General features: G+C 42.5%; 1 protein-coding gene across 1 annotated transcript in view; it reads right to left on the bottom strand.

The window, feature by feature from the left end:
- tmem132e (transmembrane protein 132E) overlaps positions 1–13571 on the bottom strand; it is a 106436-nt gene extending 92865 nt beyond the window's left edge. Inside the window, exons 1-2 of the mRNA XM_054626219.1 lie at positions 13493–13571; positions 11914–12898 (exon numbers count right to left, since the gene is read on the bottom strand). Coding sequence (XP_054482194.1) covers positions 11914–12898; positions 13493–13571 — 1064 coding nt within the window. The remainder of the gene's footprint in view (positions 1–11913; positions 12899–13492) is intronic.
- Positions 13572–14237: the final 666 nt, after the last annotated feature.

Here is a 14237-nt window from a genome sequence, read left to right as displayed (position 1 = left end):
GAGCAGCGCGGCTCTGCCATCAATCCTCCGTCATGAAAACAGCCTCATGGCCGACTTCTGCTCCACTCCTCCCTCTCAGCTGTGTTGTGACTTTCAGCCACGCAGTGTTTACAGTCAATACACGGCTGTGACTACATGTGGAATCGCAAACCGCCCATGTTAACATCCTAACAGCCTCAAACATGAAAGTCCTTTCTTTTCCCTCTCTGGATCAATACGAAAGCAGAGCTTAGACTCTGTTCTCCTTGACAAATAACCCACAGTGACTTCAAGACCAAAGAATTTAATGAAACTGTACACGATGTAAAGAGCCTTGCTCTAAGGACTGCGGTACAGTGCATCTCTTGATCTTTTGTGTTCAGGGTTTCATGTGCAGCTTTTGCAAATAACAGCTGCAAAGAACACTCACTGCTAAGGCACAGAGAGAACATCATTAAAATCAAAAGTTCAGCTGTGGCGAGAAGATGCAACTTCTCCACACCCCTGCCTCCTTTGAAACTGTAGCCTACTGGGCAGTGCAATCCTTCATGCTGGGTGGAGCCATGTCTATTACTGCAGATTGGTTTGGCAAATCTCTTGGCGGGCCTCATAAAGAAGCAGAAAGAAGAAGGGAGGGTGGAGATAGTAATAAAACCTCGCCAATTTCTGTCTGTGACAACATGAAAGAGGGCGGGACAGGTAAACGGAGGCCGCCTGCAGTGGAAAATATGGCTTATCTTAGTCCTGTCCCCTAAACCCATAAAGGGTTTTGAAGATAACCACATAGGGCTGTGTGTGTGTTGGGGGGGGGGGGCTGCTTTGTGCAGGTAGAAAATGATCTAATGGAGGAGGATGGGGGACAGAAATCTGATGCTGACTGAGAAATATGATAACCTCTCAGGGGTGGATGCATCACTACCTGCCTATCAACCTACACATATCCCCCTCCTCAGATTTTGCACATTATTGCATTCCCCTCACTGAATGTCATCCAATCACCAACCGAAATCTGCTACGAGATGAAAAAAGCAGCAGACAGTAAACGCACTCTGCCAATCATTTTTTTTTTTTCAAGTAAAGTTATGCAACACCCATTCCAGCGGTGTAAAACTGCAACACTTCCTTAAACTCAATAAGTGATTACGGCACGTTTAGCAGCAGCGTCTGCAGCCCAACACTTCCTGATGAATTAATCAGTCACTCCCAGACGCGTGGGCTGATTTGATCCACTACTAATGCAGAACTGCTGTTCATATGGGTTTTTGAGTATTAAAGGCTCATTTTGTTTTTGTTTGACTCATCAAACGTCCGTAGAGAGTCGCTAAAGAGATATTTTGCTCTTGATGCGCTCTGATAGTCAGGTTAATTGATGTAAATAAATGATTGGATGAAGATGTTATTCATTCAAAAATGTAAAATAACATTTCTATCTTTAATGGAGCCTCGACCAGAAGCCATTGTACGTTTCCGCAATCCACAGATGCATCGAATGTCAACATTTCTGCATTCGGTCAGAATAAGTGAGGTACGTAGCATGTCAGGCAAGAATGGCGTTATTGAAAGATACGTGGTATAATAACGAGAATAGCAAGCAGAAAGTCCACTAAAGGCAGGAGGGAGGGGTCAAACACACACAGGACTTTAACCCAGGTTATCTTTGTTTGTGTCTCGCTGAGGTTTCTTCCTTTCTTTTCCCAGTTGAATTTATTTTTCTCTCCAAAGATAGAGGATATTATATGTTGAGGCAAATTTGTCATTCTTGATATTTGGCTATACAAATAGATCAACTAGATTTGAAACCAAAAGCCAACGATGACTTTACTTTTGTAACGTAAAGTTGATTTGTAAAATAATGCAATTATGTCTGCGAAGGGAGGATGTTATTTATTAACGCTAGTTATGTTGTTCAGCTACGTCGTTGCGCTGAAATGTTTTCATGAATCATATTTTTGGTTCAAAACCATCAAAATTCAACGGATCCCGTACAATGCATTTTTTTCTTGCCACTGGTTAGGAAGCAACTGTCAAAAAAGTATTTAATGATTTTATTGCACAATTATCATCCCATAAAATATGCACCTTTTAGTGTTGAGTCACACATTAGAATTCAGAAAGATAGAAGCAGAATGTCTCCAATATTTAATGTCTCTCATCATCGTCAGGACTATTTAATAATACTCAAACACAGATGTCAAATACTACATATAATCGACTACAGATAAATATAGTATGCCATGAGGCTGCAGAAAAGACCAGCAAAATAATACATCTGCATTCCTGGAGAGACTCCAACATGTTTCACACCTTGAGCGGCAGCACAACACATTTTCTGGGAGGCTAGGACTGAACATAAAGCTGTCCAAAAGAAATACAAAGAAATGTGTTTGGAAAGAGAACAAACGCATTTGGTGATTGAAAGATTTGCAGTTTCATTTGGAGCACGGGGAAATGAATTTACAAAGATAAAACAGTTAACGTACGCTTGTGCAGTCAAATGAAAACACTTTTTTTTCATACCTGAAGACTGCTTGTTTGATTACCTTGGAAATGAAGAGCTCTGAGCTTTTGTCAATTTATTTGCCAGGCTCCCTCCATAAACCACTGCAGTCTGCAGGAGGATTTGGCAATATTCAAATATGCTTTAAAAAGAGAGCGGAAAAGTACAGAAAATCCTCAGGTCCTGCCTGTGTTTATCCATCTGTCAGACAAACAGATATTTGATCAACTGACTTCCCAAAGCATGAGACCTCAATGAGCACGAGCATGTCGAAGAAAATAAGTTTGTATCGTGAAATGAATGTGAAATGAAGATTTGGATGTGTCACCAATCACTGACACATACAGCTGCTCTAAGATTACATATTTCATAAGAACTATGAAATCCAACAGACAAAAGTAATGGCATACATTTCTGTTTTCATTGCCAATCTGTACATTAACACTTGATGAAAGTATTTAAGAAGCAAAAGGAAGCAAAAGACCTGAAGAGAAAGCTACAATGAATAGCACTCCGTAGCATTATACATTATATTAATTAAAAAATGATTAATGAAAGCCATTTAGACTATAAAAAGGCCTGCGTGCTGATACTTAGCAGTGGGAATAGATGATAAGAAGGAATTTTCTCCACAAACATACAGTTTTCTAAATTGTGAAAAAGGTTTGTGAAATGGTTTCCCCAAAAAGCCTGAGCACATCACAAAGGTCCAGTCCAATTAACGGTGTCAGAGGTAGCTCATTCAACTTTGATTAAGTGGTTAATGGGGAAAACGGGCGCTGATTAAAACATCCTCTGCAGCACCTTCAGAACTCTGGCTTTGTTAATAAATGTGGATATTAACAGGCTGTTGCTGTGGATGGAAAAAGGTATGGATATGCACATATGGTTTGTGTAATTGTAATTGAGTTTACAGCTGTGTACTTGACCCAGGTGAACTTTGTGGGTTTGAGTTGGGCGAGATAGAAAGTCTGAAAACCAAACCAACAGTCAACGACTTGCTGAGTTTTCTAAAAAGGTCAGTAAAAAGTAGACATGGGCCTAAAGTCTTTCAAGCGCATACAGTAGAATTACCTAAACAAAGTTACTCTGCTTGCCTATTCAAGGTTAGGAAAGGGCTGAATTACTTTAGTAGTAGCCAAGCACTGGAACAAACCTGCATAAATGTCTGCATTTCGCCCGCCGTAGAGAGCTGACACATGCAACTTTCTTTAAGCATTAAAAAACTAACTCCAGCTCAAAACAGCCCATTTCATTAAAATCTTGGCACACACAGCACCCCCTTTTGTGACTTGTGCCAACGGCCTTTCAGAGGGGATCCACACTTATTAAAGATCACAATGGTAAATACTTCCCCCCCCCCTGCTGCTTGACCTCGAATAACTTATTCACGGTTAAGAACGGAGGGAAGGAAGTAGGGAAGCAGTAGAGGAATTAGAAGCGGTGGTGCAGTCCAATACGGCCTAATGGAGAGGCTTCCTTTTAGTTTGTCATCGTGGAAACGGCCGAGCAATACTCTCCCGACCCCGATCAGTGCCCGTGTCACCTGATGTGTCGTGACAAGCCGACCCACGGAAGCATCACTTCCCCGGACACATACGATCCGAACGCGCGCCGAGGAGCTGACATTTCCCATCAAGGCAATCGGGAAAAAAACGAACCGACAGTGACAATGAAACGTGGGAAACACAGAGCGCACGGGAGGCCGCGGAGCTGGCAGGAAGCAGAGGCCGAGGTCAGGAAGTAGCGGCGTTCACTACGAGGCGCGAGCAGCCACGTAGCTGCCGGGGGTGAAGCCACTGCTGCTGAATGTGGGTCACTCTCCCTGGCTTCCTCTGCGCTTTCTGTCCTCCAGCCTTTATCTGGAGCCAGGGTATTTGAATACTGCATGTTGTACCCAAGGCTCTGGAGTACTGCAGTGTTTTCCCAGAGCCGTGTACCGTGTACACCGATGAGAGCAGTATGAATATAGTTTGTGTGTGTACTGCAACAAGGCCGATTACTTCAGCGGAAATGTCAACGACTCAGCAAGATCTAAATGGACAGCTTGTCATGGCAGTATTTACATGCAGCTGCTGTTTAAAGCTGTCTTCAGGTTAAGCTACTTCCATGACCCTTTGATATCCTGTTACTAACTCTCCATATGAATAAACCGATGAGCACAATATTTTTGGCTCCCTACCAGCTGTAGCTCTTTGGCAAAGCAAGGTCAGTTCTAGCACAGTGGTAATAACTAGCATTTCATTAGCAATAGCAACAGTTAGTGCTTGCCTTTGTGTTAAAAATATGAATGTTAGTGTTCACAGATGACAAATAGGTAAAAGCTCTTGTCGTGCCACATTGTTGGATAACACAAATGTTTGACCCATTCATTTTTCAATGATCCAAACAGGAAGAGACTCAGAATGACCACAAAGAGACACAAAGCAACTACAAAGAGACTCAACATGACTTAAAAGAAAAACAAAACAACTACAAAGAGACACAAAACGACTTCAAAGAGAATCAAAGCAACTAGAAAGGGACTCAATATGACTTAAAAGAGACACAAAACAACTACAAAAAGACTCAAAATTACCCTTAAGAGACAAATAAATACAAAGAGACTCAAAATGACCACAAAGAGACACAACACAACTAGAAAGAGACTAAAAATGACTTCAAGCAGAAACAAAACAACAACAAAGAGACAGAAAACAACTACAAAAAGATTTAAAATGACCATTAAGAGACAAAGAAATACAAAGACACACAAAGCAACTAGAAAGAGACTCAAAATGACTCCAAAGAGACTCAAAACAACTACAAAGAGACACAAAATGACTTCTAGAGAATCAAAGCAACGACAAAAAGACTCAAAATGACCCTTAAGAGACAAAAAACTACAAAGAGACTCAAAATGACCTCAAAGAGACAACATACAACAACACATGGACACAAAAAAAAAACTACAAAGAAACAAATTGACCACAAAGATATATAAAACAACTACGAAGAGAGACAAAATGACCACAAAAAGACAGTATCACAGGTAGATGTGTAGTGACCAAGGTGAGACAGTGGTTAGGGTCTTCTTCATGTCTTATTCTCTGCTCATGCAGCAGACAAAGCAGTTTTGGCTCATTTATATAACCTACTGTGTCAATCCTTTCATTTCAATCACTATCAAATTACAGTATGAGAATAAACCCAGGGAGCCTCAAGATTGAGTTAATACAGCACATTTCCTCCAGCTGACCCGGCCGGACCTCCAGCCAATCAGTAACCTTTTGACAGTACATGAGAAGGCGGCGAGCTATTACCCAGTAGAGACTTTATGTGGAGACAGTTTTAAGTAAATGCGTAGGGAGAAGTGATGAGAAAAGGCTATAGACATCACAGGTCGTTAGAATGATTCATTGGCTAAAGCTTTGTATTTAGTGGGGAATTGCTTATGTGTCCTTGAAGCTGTGACGGATAGTCCCATGAGCCACGAGTGACAGCAGAGTAAGAAGACATGCTTATGTTTTTGAAAATTTAGTGAGCTTTATCACAGTTTATTTGCTCTAAAAAAATTAAGAAAACAGCTGTCTGCTGCAGGTGGAAATTTGTGGGTGGCAAAACTCAGACGAGCTAATTGGCAATTCTCTGTGGGTTCATCAATGTGATATAACAGCCACCTTTCACATTATATACGTAGTCAAGCAATTATGAATATGAAAAAGAAATACTGATTAGTAGAGCTTTACACAACTGGAAGGGAAGCAGTATGTTAAGCCGGTTTCATGACAATATTCCCCAAGTGACTCAGTAATCGTTGGCTTTTATTAAACATATGCACTTTCAATAAGCCAGATGAGCAGGTAAAATAAAAACAGCCAATGACTTTAAACCATTTCCCACCCAAAACATGACTGCCGGCGCTGCGTTTTAGCTGTTGGCCTCGGTGCTGCTGAGAAGTCATTCTGTTTCCGTCTGCTGCACTTCTCAGATATCACTTCTCATTAAAAACAAAACCCATCCAGCATGTGACACTGAATCCTCCGTTTAAATTTTTTTAATTATCTATAAAGAAATATGACATTCCGTGCAACACGGTTACTTTTTCTCCCCCCTCTGCAAAACAAGAACAAGTTGATGAGGATGGAGTCACTTCAGTAGCACTAAACACATCTGTGAGTGATGAGAAGAAAATACTGCAGGTGATAAAAGAAACATCACTCAAATGCACCTCGACAAGCACAGCACGCTAGATGACATTAAATACAGGATCGCATATTACTATTATTGCATTGCCATGGTAACCGACTCTGACGAGCAGCTACTCCCCATCTTACAGCATGACATGCACTCATGCAGCCCCCCCCCACTGCACATTTCTGGCAGCGCTGCTGGACAAAGAACTAGGGCAGATTCCACAAGTGGCCGTGCAGCGCTGCCCCTCCGCCTGCCCGGCCCACGCCATCATCTGCAATAACAAGTCAGATCTTCAAAGCCGGACGACTGCAAAGGAGAAAATAAATCGTAGGGAGCGATGGAGGGGAAGGGGGAGAGTCGGAGCAGGAAGAGGGAGGCCTTCTGATTCATCTTTAAAGACGCTCCTTATTGCATCTTTAATCGCGTTCCTTGATGCGCCGGGACGACTCGACAGTCGGCTTCCAGAACTATTGGATTCACGCCCCATTGAGTGGAGTCACTCAGGAGGCTCGGAGTGGGCTTTCTTTCTGCCGGCCCCATCTCTTTTTAACTCTCCTGTTTCATCACTTCATCATTTTCCATCCACGCTAGGAGCTCAGAGAGGCCGCCTGCCTGAGAAGTGCAGCAGCTGGATGCTAACATGGTCAGCTAAATGTTTCAGGAGGCGGGGGGGACACGACAAAGCCTTCCGCTTGTACTACAAAAGCCTCGCTGTGACTTTGTTACGCACAGAATTTAAAAATCTGAATCATGACTGGCAGATTCCCACAGCAGCTCTTTTCTGTGATTTAATGACATATTTTGTAATCCAGATCTCAGACGGAGGCGAACATCAGTGAAAGTGAAGAGCAGAATATTACCACTGACACTAGATCAGTCATCCTACAGAGGGGGGGAGTCTGGAGGAGTGTAAATGTTGCTCTGACAGCGTGAAGACAACATACTTGGCATTCCTGGGGGTTGGGACGGTGATAATGAACGGTTAGCACTCTAGACTGGATACAATATATATATATATATATATTTAAATAAACACACAAATCCAAAACTATAGCAATAATTCATTAATTAATGACAGATTTCAGGAGCAAAAAATGACATCAACTATATGGAAATGGCCACTGTGGCCTTTAGTTCAGCTTTTCAAAAGATTATTGTTCTTAACTGTCCATCATCTGAATTCTGATTGGTCGTTGTATGCATTCTGATGTCATTCATTTGCTATTATGGGACAATGGGCCCCTGGGCATAGACAGGTAAAGGCCCCACTGCTTCTCCTACATAGGAGCAAGACACACAGACTTTAGAGTTGTAAAGCCTCTTTTTGTTGTTGTCCTGTGTCTCTTTGTAATCGTTTTGTGTCTATTTGTGGTAATCTGGTGTCTCTTTGTAGTTGTTTTGGTCCCTTAGTTGTCTTTCTGTGTCTCTTTGTAGTCATTTTGAGTCTCTTTGTAGTTGGTTTATGTTTCTTTTTGGTCATTTGAGTCTCTTCCTGGTTGGTAAGTGTCTCTTTGAGTGACATTTTGTAAGTGAAGACCGGTGGGGCCCCTGACACTTTGGGCCCTTGTGCCTTTGCCCGTAGGCCCGTTTAGAAATCCATCCCTGCACCAGACTAGAGCCATAAAATTACAAAGTAAAGCTCAAGAAAAGCACTAGTGGCTTCTCTGTTTAAATGTTTTGGCATTGTGCTTTATAAACTGCTGTATTTTCCAAAGGATATGATAGTAAAATACAAAGCATGAACTCTTACCTATAATCTCTGAGGTGGAGACAAAATACTGGTTAGCTGCTCAATGCATGATTTGTAAACTGCTGTGTCCAGAGGCTCCGTATATAAAATGAAACACAATCAGAGCCGTAGCTGTAAATATACAACAGCATCTGTATTCACAAACGCATCAATGAGATGTTATGAGGTTGGTTTCATCGAACGGCTATGAAGAATGAAGTCTTTACTTTTGCTGAATGTGGAAGATAACACTATGGAAATGTCAAGTCAATCAATTGTGACATTGTTAATGTGTTTAAAGTCCAACACATGAATTTTAAATAATTCAGATTAGAGTGAAAGAGTGAGCAGGTGTTTTCGGGCATAACATTTAGAGGTTAAGGTTTATTAATAGTGATTCCTCCCCATGAAACGTGAGGATTCACTATTAATAAACCATTTCTGCAGGGAGGAGTTCTACCCTGGTTTTCCCTTGGAGCTTATTGACTTATTGAGGCTTAATTAATATCCCGCTAATCTCTAAATTTCAGCCTGTAGGAGATTCAGTTACGATTTCAGCAATCATATTTACAGTGTGTTTCATCATCGTTGCTGAGTTCGTCGGTATTATTAGGTTCCTTGCGTTTCTCTCCCCTTCACGCCTACGAGCGGAGAAAAACTTTCTTTCCTCAAGCTTTGCCGAGTGCAAATAATCATTTATTCTCTCACCCTGAATATTGTGTTGACAACCGAGGAGAGCAGGGAGCAGGGAGCGGAGAGAGCCTCTTGTTCCGGCAGAGGCTCAAACTCAGAAATTTAACATCGGCAAATATTATGTATTGTAACAGCCAATATGGTCCTTCTGAGTCACAGAACACACAGCAGGGAGCAAACTGATAGAAACTACTGATTGTCTGTTTGTAAGAGACTTTACAGGTACTTTAAGAACTTCATTATCAATTATGATGTCCTGTTATGTAAAGCTTTTACAGACCTGATGAGAACTTAAAGCAGATATAATCTATATTTTCTTTAATAACAATGTATCAAATGTTTAATGCATGTCAGTGCCCCCAAAAATGAATCTTTATTTATTAATTTTCTTTCTTAAACATGATTATTATACAGAATTGTATGTTATTTGTATATTTATTTATCTACTTATTTCCCTTGCATAGTATAAATTGTGTATAATCTGAATGTCATCATTGTGGTGGGGACAAACAAACAAACAAACAAACACACAACTTTCAGAGAACGCTGTTCGTGTCATGTATGAAACTAAAAGTAAACATTGACATTTATTAGGTGTACATAAACTAACCTCTTTTCCTAAACCAACTAAGTGGTTTTGTTGCCTAAACCTAACTACCTGTGCGGATAGAAGTTTATTTTGAAAAGATGCTATGCATAGCAAATGCATATTGACGTACCGTCCATGACACATACAGGAGTAACCCTCGAGGGGCACGTAGAGCGCCATCGTGTGAAGCTTAGGAGATCGGGCAAAGTTGCAGCATTTGACTCATTACGTTGAGAATGTGTTGGTGTCGTTTACGGCCACAGCAGGCAGCTGTTTGCAGCCAAAAAAAACTATAAAAGCAAATGTACACTATGTGTTACAATCCACCAATCAACAGACAAACAGAGTTAGCAACAAGCTTCTGAACGCAGTGGAACACTTAGCAGCTAAAGATACACATTATCCTCAGGAACTGGTGGGGACCAAAAACAGAGCTAAAAGAGAGTTCTCCATATCAACTAAAATGCTGGTGGATGATTAGAGGTGGGGTCATGGAGAGGTCAAACTCATTGCAGGTTGATCCAACCCTGATGATACTTCATCATATAGATCTATAAAATCAATCTGCAATATATTCATTAAATGATAATAAAGATTATGATTGTTCCAGGATGTACAGTATTTGCTCAAATGAAGTTACTACTAGTTAGGTTTGATGGAATTTTGCCATTGATATGCTCATAAAATTAAGACATTCTGAAAGCATTTGCAATATGAAAACCATCTTCATACATTTTAAATCCTATCATTCCTTTGATACCAAACTACATCAGTGAATAAATACATCAAATGCTCATTTGATGCTTTTTCATCTAGTTAATCATGTTTAATAGTAAATGTTCATGTAGTATTCTAAGATATGTGAATGGAGTTTATTGATTTCAGTGACTTTTTTGCAGTTGAATTGAGTATTTCATGTATTTAAACATGATGACAATGTCCTTGAACTGGCATGCTTAATGTTTCGCCATTTTCATAACAAGCAGCGTGTGTTTCTCAGATAATGAGCACCAGATATTATTACTGAGAAGAGGAAAATGCAACTGCATCACTATAAGACATTTGCAACATGTGTAGAAGGCATAATTCTGTCCATCCTGGAGAAGGATCCCTCCTCTGTCTCTCCCAGAGGTTTCTTCCTTTTCTCTCCCTGTTAAAGGGGTTTTTAGGGGAGTTTTTCCTGTGCCGATGTGAGGGAAGGACAGAGGATGTCGCATGTGTACAGGTTGTAAAGCCCTCTGAGGCAAATTTGTAATTTGTGATTCTGGGCTATACAAAATAAACTGAATTGAAATTGAATTGAATAATAAATGATCATATTGTTTCTTCTCTTCTATAGTACTGCATGAGCATGGAATACCACAGTGTACTGTAGCAATGCATTTCAATTTGTGATCCACAACCGTTACTTGTGGTTTGAGCAGCATTTCACTGCAAATTATTCATACAATCCAGTCCTGAGAGAAAGAGAAATCTGTGGATGTTAAGCCACCACTTCAAAACGTGAACTTTAACCCTGTCTTCTCATTTAAAAAAAAATATTTTATCTTACCTGACTTTAATTACTGCTGGCACATCACGGGGCTCAGCCGAGTAGAAATTAATGAGAAGGATGAAATATGTGATTACATGCTCATTTGACTCTCTAGACCTAAAATGAACATAAGTGTCACTGCAGAGAATGCTGCATGGATTGGCGACACTTGCGTGCACACTGTGATCATACGCTTTTCTCAAAGGCCCGCAATTCATTTTTGAAGTTATGCAAAAACCTTTATCTAATGACGCTGCTTTGAAAGAGGGCTGATTATCACCACTGTAATGAAGACACCCAGCGCTGTGATAATTGTCCCATTAATGCAGGGCAATTTGGACGTGCGTGTCTTATATTTCCTATAAGCCTCTCTCACTGGGGACTTCACAAGGTGCAGTATTCACACCGCGTGGAGACAAATTGCGGACGTGTGGGCATAATTATAAAGGGAGATATAAGGCTGCAGTTCATGACAGGAGGGAAATGAGTAATGTTGGCTGAGGTCTGCCAGGAACCAGGCACATCATATATTCAGCCATAACTCTGGTGGACATGATTGCACAGGAACAGGAAAGTCCTCAGACTGAGCTTCTGCTGTGCATGTTAACAGCTTGAGTGTAAACACAGTAAATGGATGGAAACAGAATGAATTTTGGAAGCAATCAGATTGGCAACACACAAGTATGTCATCAGTGTATATTTTCAAGGAGACGTACCTGAGGGTGAACTGCTCCACGGTGGAGTTGGGCATCAGGTAGAGGAAGATTCTGAGGGTTTCTCCGGGCTTCAGGGGCTTCTCGGGCAGCCTGAGGAACATGTTCTTGTCCAGCTGCTTGTCCACCAGCAGCTGCTCCTGGCTGGCCTGGTACAGGCTGATGCTCCCGATGCGCAGCAGGGGGTGCTGTGACAGAGGCTCTCCTCTGGAAACACCACCACCACCACCACCACCCCTATGACCTGAGCCCTCACTGCACTCCCCATCCAGACTGGGCCCGTGGAGCGTGTAGTAGAGCTCCGCCTGCAGGGTCTCACTGGTGAGCCCGTCCAGGAGCCCGTCAGAGGAGCCTTTCCTCCGGCCCAGCGGGGCCACGTTGGTGTTAAACCAGGACGGGGGCAGCTCCAGCTGAGCCAAGCACTGCGCCAGGTTGCCTTTCATGCGGCAGGAGGTTTTGATTTCGCGGACGTCCCGGAAGGCGTGCAGACGGACGCAGGGCAGCTGGTCCTGGGCCTTGAAGTCGTCCCAGTCGCGGCCGGCGATGTAGAAAAACACCTGGACCGTGGGGTTGTTGGAGAAGACCCGTGCCTGGACAATGAAGGCCCTCACCTTCCAGTTGACCGTCAGCTGGCCAGGAATATCCAGCGGACTGGTTGGCTGGAGCAACTCCTTGGACAGCGCCTGGTCCCGGGCAAAAGGCCCAAAGCTTATGTTGATGGCGGGGATTTCTTTTGTTTGGAAAACCACGAAACTCTCCGAGCGCTGCAGCGGGTGTCCGGTGCTCGGGCTACTGCTTCCCTTGCCGCCGCCACCGCCGCCAACTGTCTGTCCTGTGATCTGAGCCTCCCGCAAGAAGAAAGCCAGTTGTGCATTGGACATTTTGAAGTTGGCGGGGAGGTACACATTGGGTGGCGAAGGACTGGCCGTCACCGCCGAGGAGCTGAGGAGAGCATCGGAGCTGGTCGGAGAGATTTTACCTGCAAGAGCTGTGAAGAGAGGAAAGAGAGGAGAGAGGTCAAACCTTTAAAATACAGTCTCTCTTTTTTAAAACAGAAAGAGTTAATTAAAGATATAATATGTGAGGAAGAGAGAGATGCGAGGAGGCGGGATCAGTGAATCAAAACGACGAATGAGGTGTAAGCAGGAAGTTGCAGAGGTGTGCTCAGTCAGCCTCGGGGAGGAGAAAGCGAGAAGGTCGACACACAATAATCAGCTGACAACTGGTCGAGACATGTAAAGCATCCAGAGAGCCGGCTAGCAGGTCGCTCACATCGTCACGGTGTGCGACATGTGATCTGTACCCGACGCACAACAACACATTCAATCTGTGTTTCAGCTCTTCAGCTATTTGAACTGCACACGGCGAGGACACAAACTCACAGGGGACATGAAGGCAAGGCTGAACGACAGAATTAAACCAAAGAAAAAGTTGTGTTTGTAGTTGAGTAATGCACACACTTGTTATCCATCGCATTGCACTTGAGAAAAACAAGTCAACATAGCTCAACACCCAAGTTACGACAGCGAAAATCAAAGTAGGGCAAAATCATCGTGGAACAAACGGAATAAATGTGACATACTTATCAAAATTACCCAGAGCTGAGCACAAAAACACAGTTGCCTGTCCCCATGGTCCAAATCATAGATTAAAAGTCCCATATTCCAAATGGTTGTATCATGAAATCGCATCCTTTGAATCTTAAAAAAAGGAAAAAATCAAGAGGCTCTTTTTGAAATTCCAGCAAAAAGGAAAGCCTCTTCAAAAGGTTTGTTACTCAGCAGGAACTCCACTCCAAGTTTTTTTTTTTTTCCTTTTTTGTTTCTCTTTAGAAAATCTTTATCATGAGTTGCAAAAGAAGAATAAATGAGGGTTGAAAAAAAAAAAAAGAAAGCCAACAACACACAAAAAAAAGAAAAAAGATATGCTCCAGCAGCTCTTCACTTGGTCATGATCTTGTATCCGGCTACAAAGGGTTCCAATCGAGCTTCTTGAACTTGTGCTGGTGTGATTTCCCCGTGGCTTTGGTCTCGGTTAGAGAGCGGTTCAGCCCCACACAGCAGCTCGTTCTATCCCACACTGACTGAGCGAGGCTCCAGGACGGACTGTGACAGACAGGCAGAGCCTCCTCCCGGTTGGTGGGCTGTACGGGAACTATAGACAAAGCCTTTTGACGCCGCCCCATCTTGCCACACCTAGTCTCTGGTCTATAATCAGCATTTGAGCTCCGGGTCAGAGCTAAGACACACAGCCGTTAGAGTACAGGACTTACACCACACACACACACACACACACACACACACACACACACACACACACACACACAC

The sequence above is a fragment of the Anoplopoma fimbria genome, chromosome 24, assembly GCF_027596085.1.
Source record: "Anoplopoma fimbria isolate UVic2021 breed Golden Eagle Sablefish chromosome 24, Afim_UVic_2022, whole genome shotgun sequence".
Taxonomy (NCBI): domain Eukaryota; kingdom Metazoa; phylum Chordata; class Actinopteri; order Perciformes; family Anoplopomatidae; genus Anoplopoma; species Anoplopoma fimbria.
The sequence above is the reverse complement of the archived record's forward strand: the minus strand, read 5'-3'. Positions and strand labels throughout refer to the sequence as shown.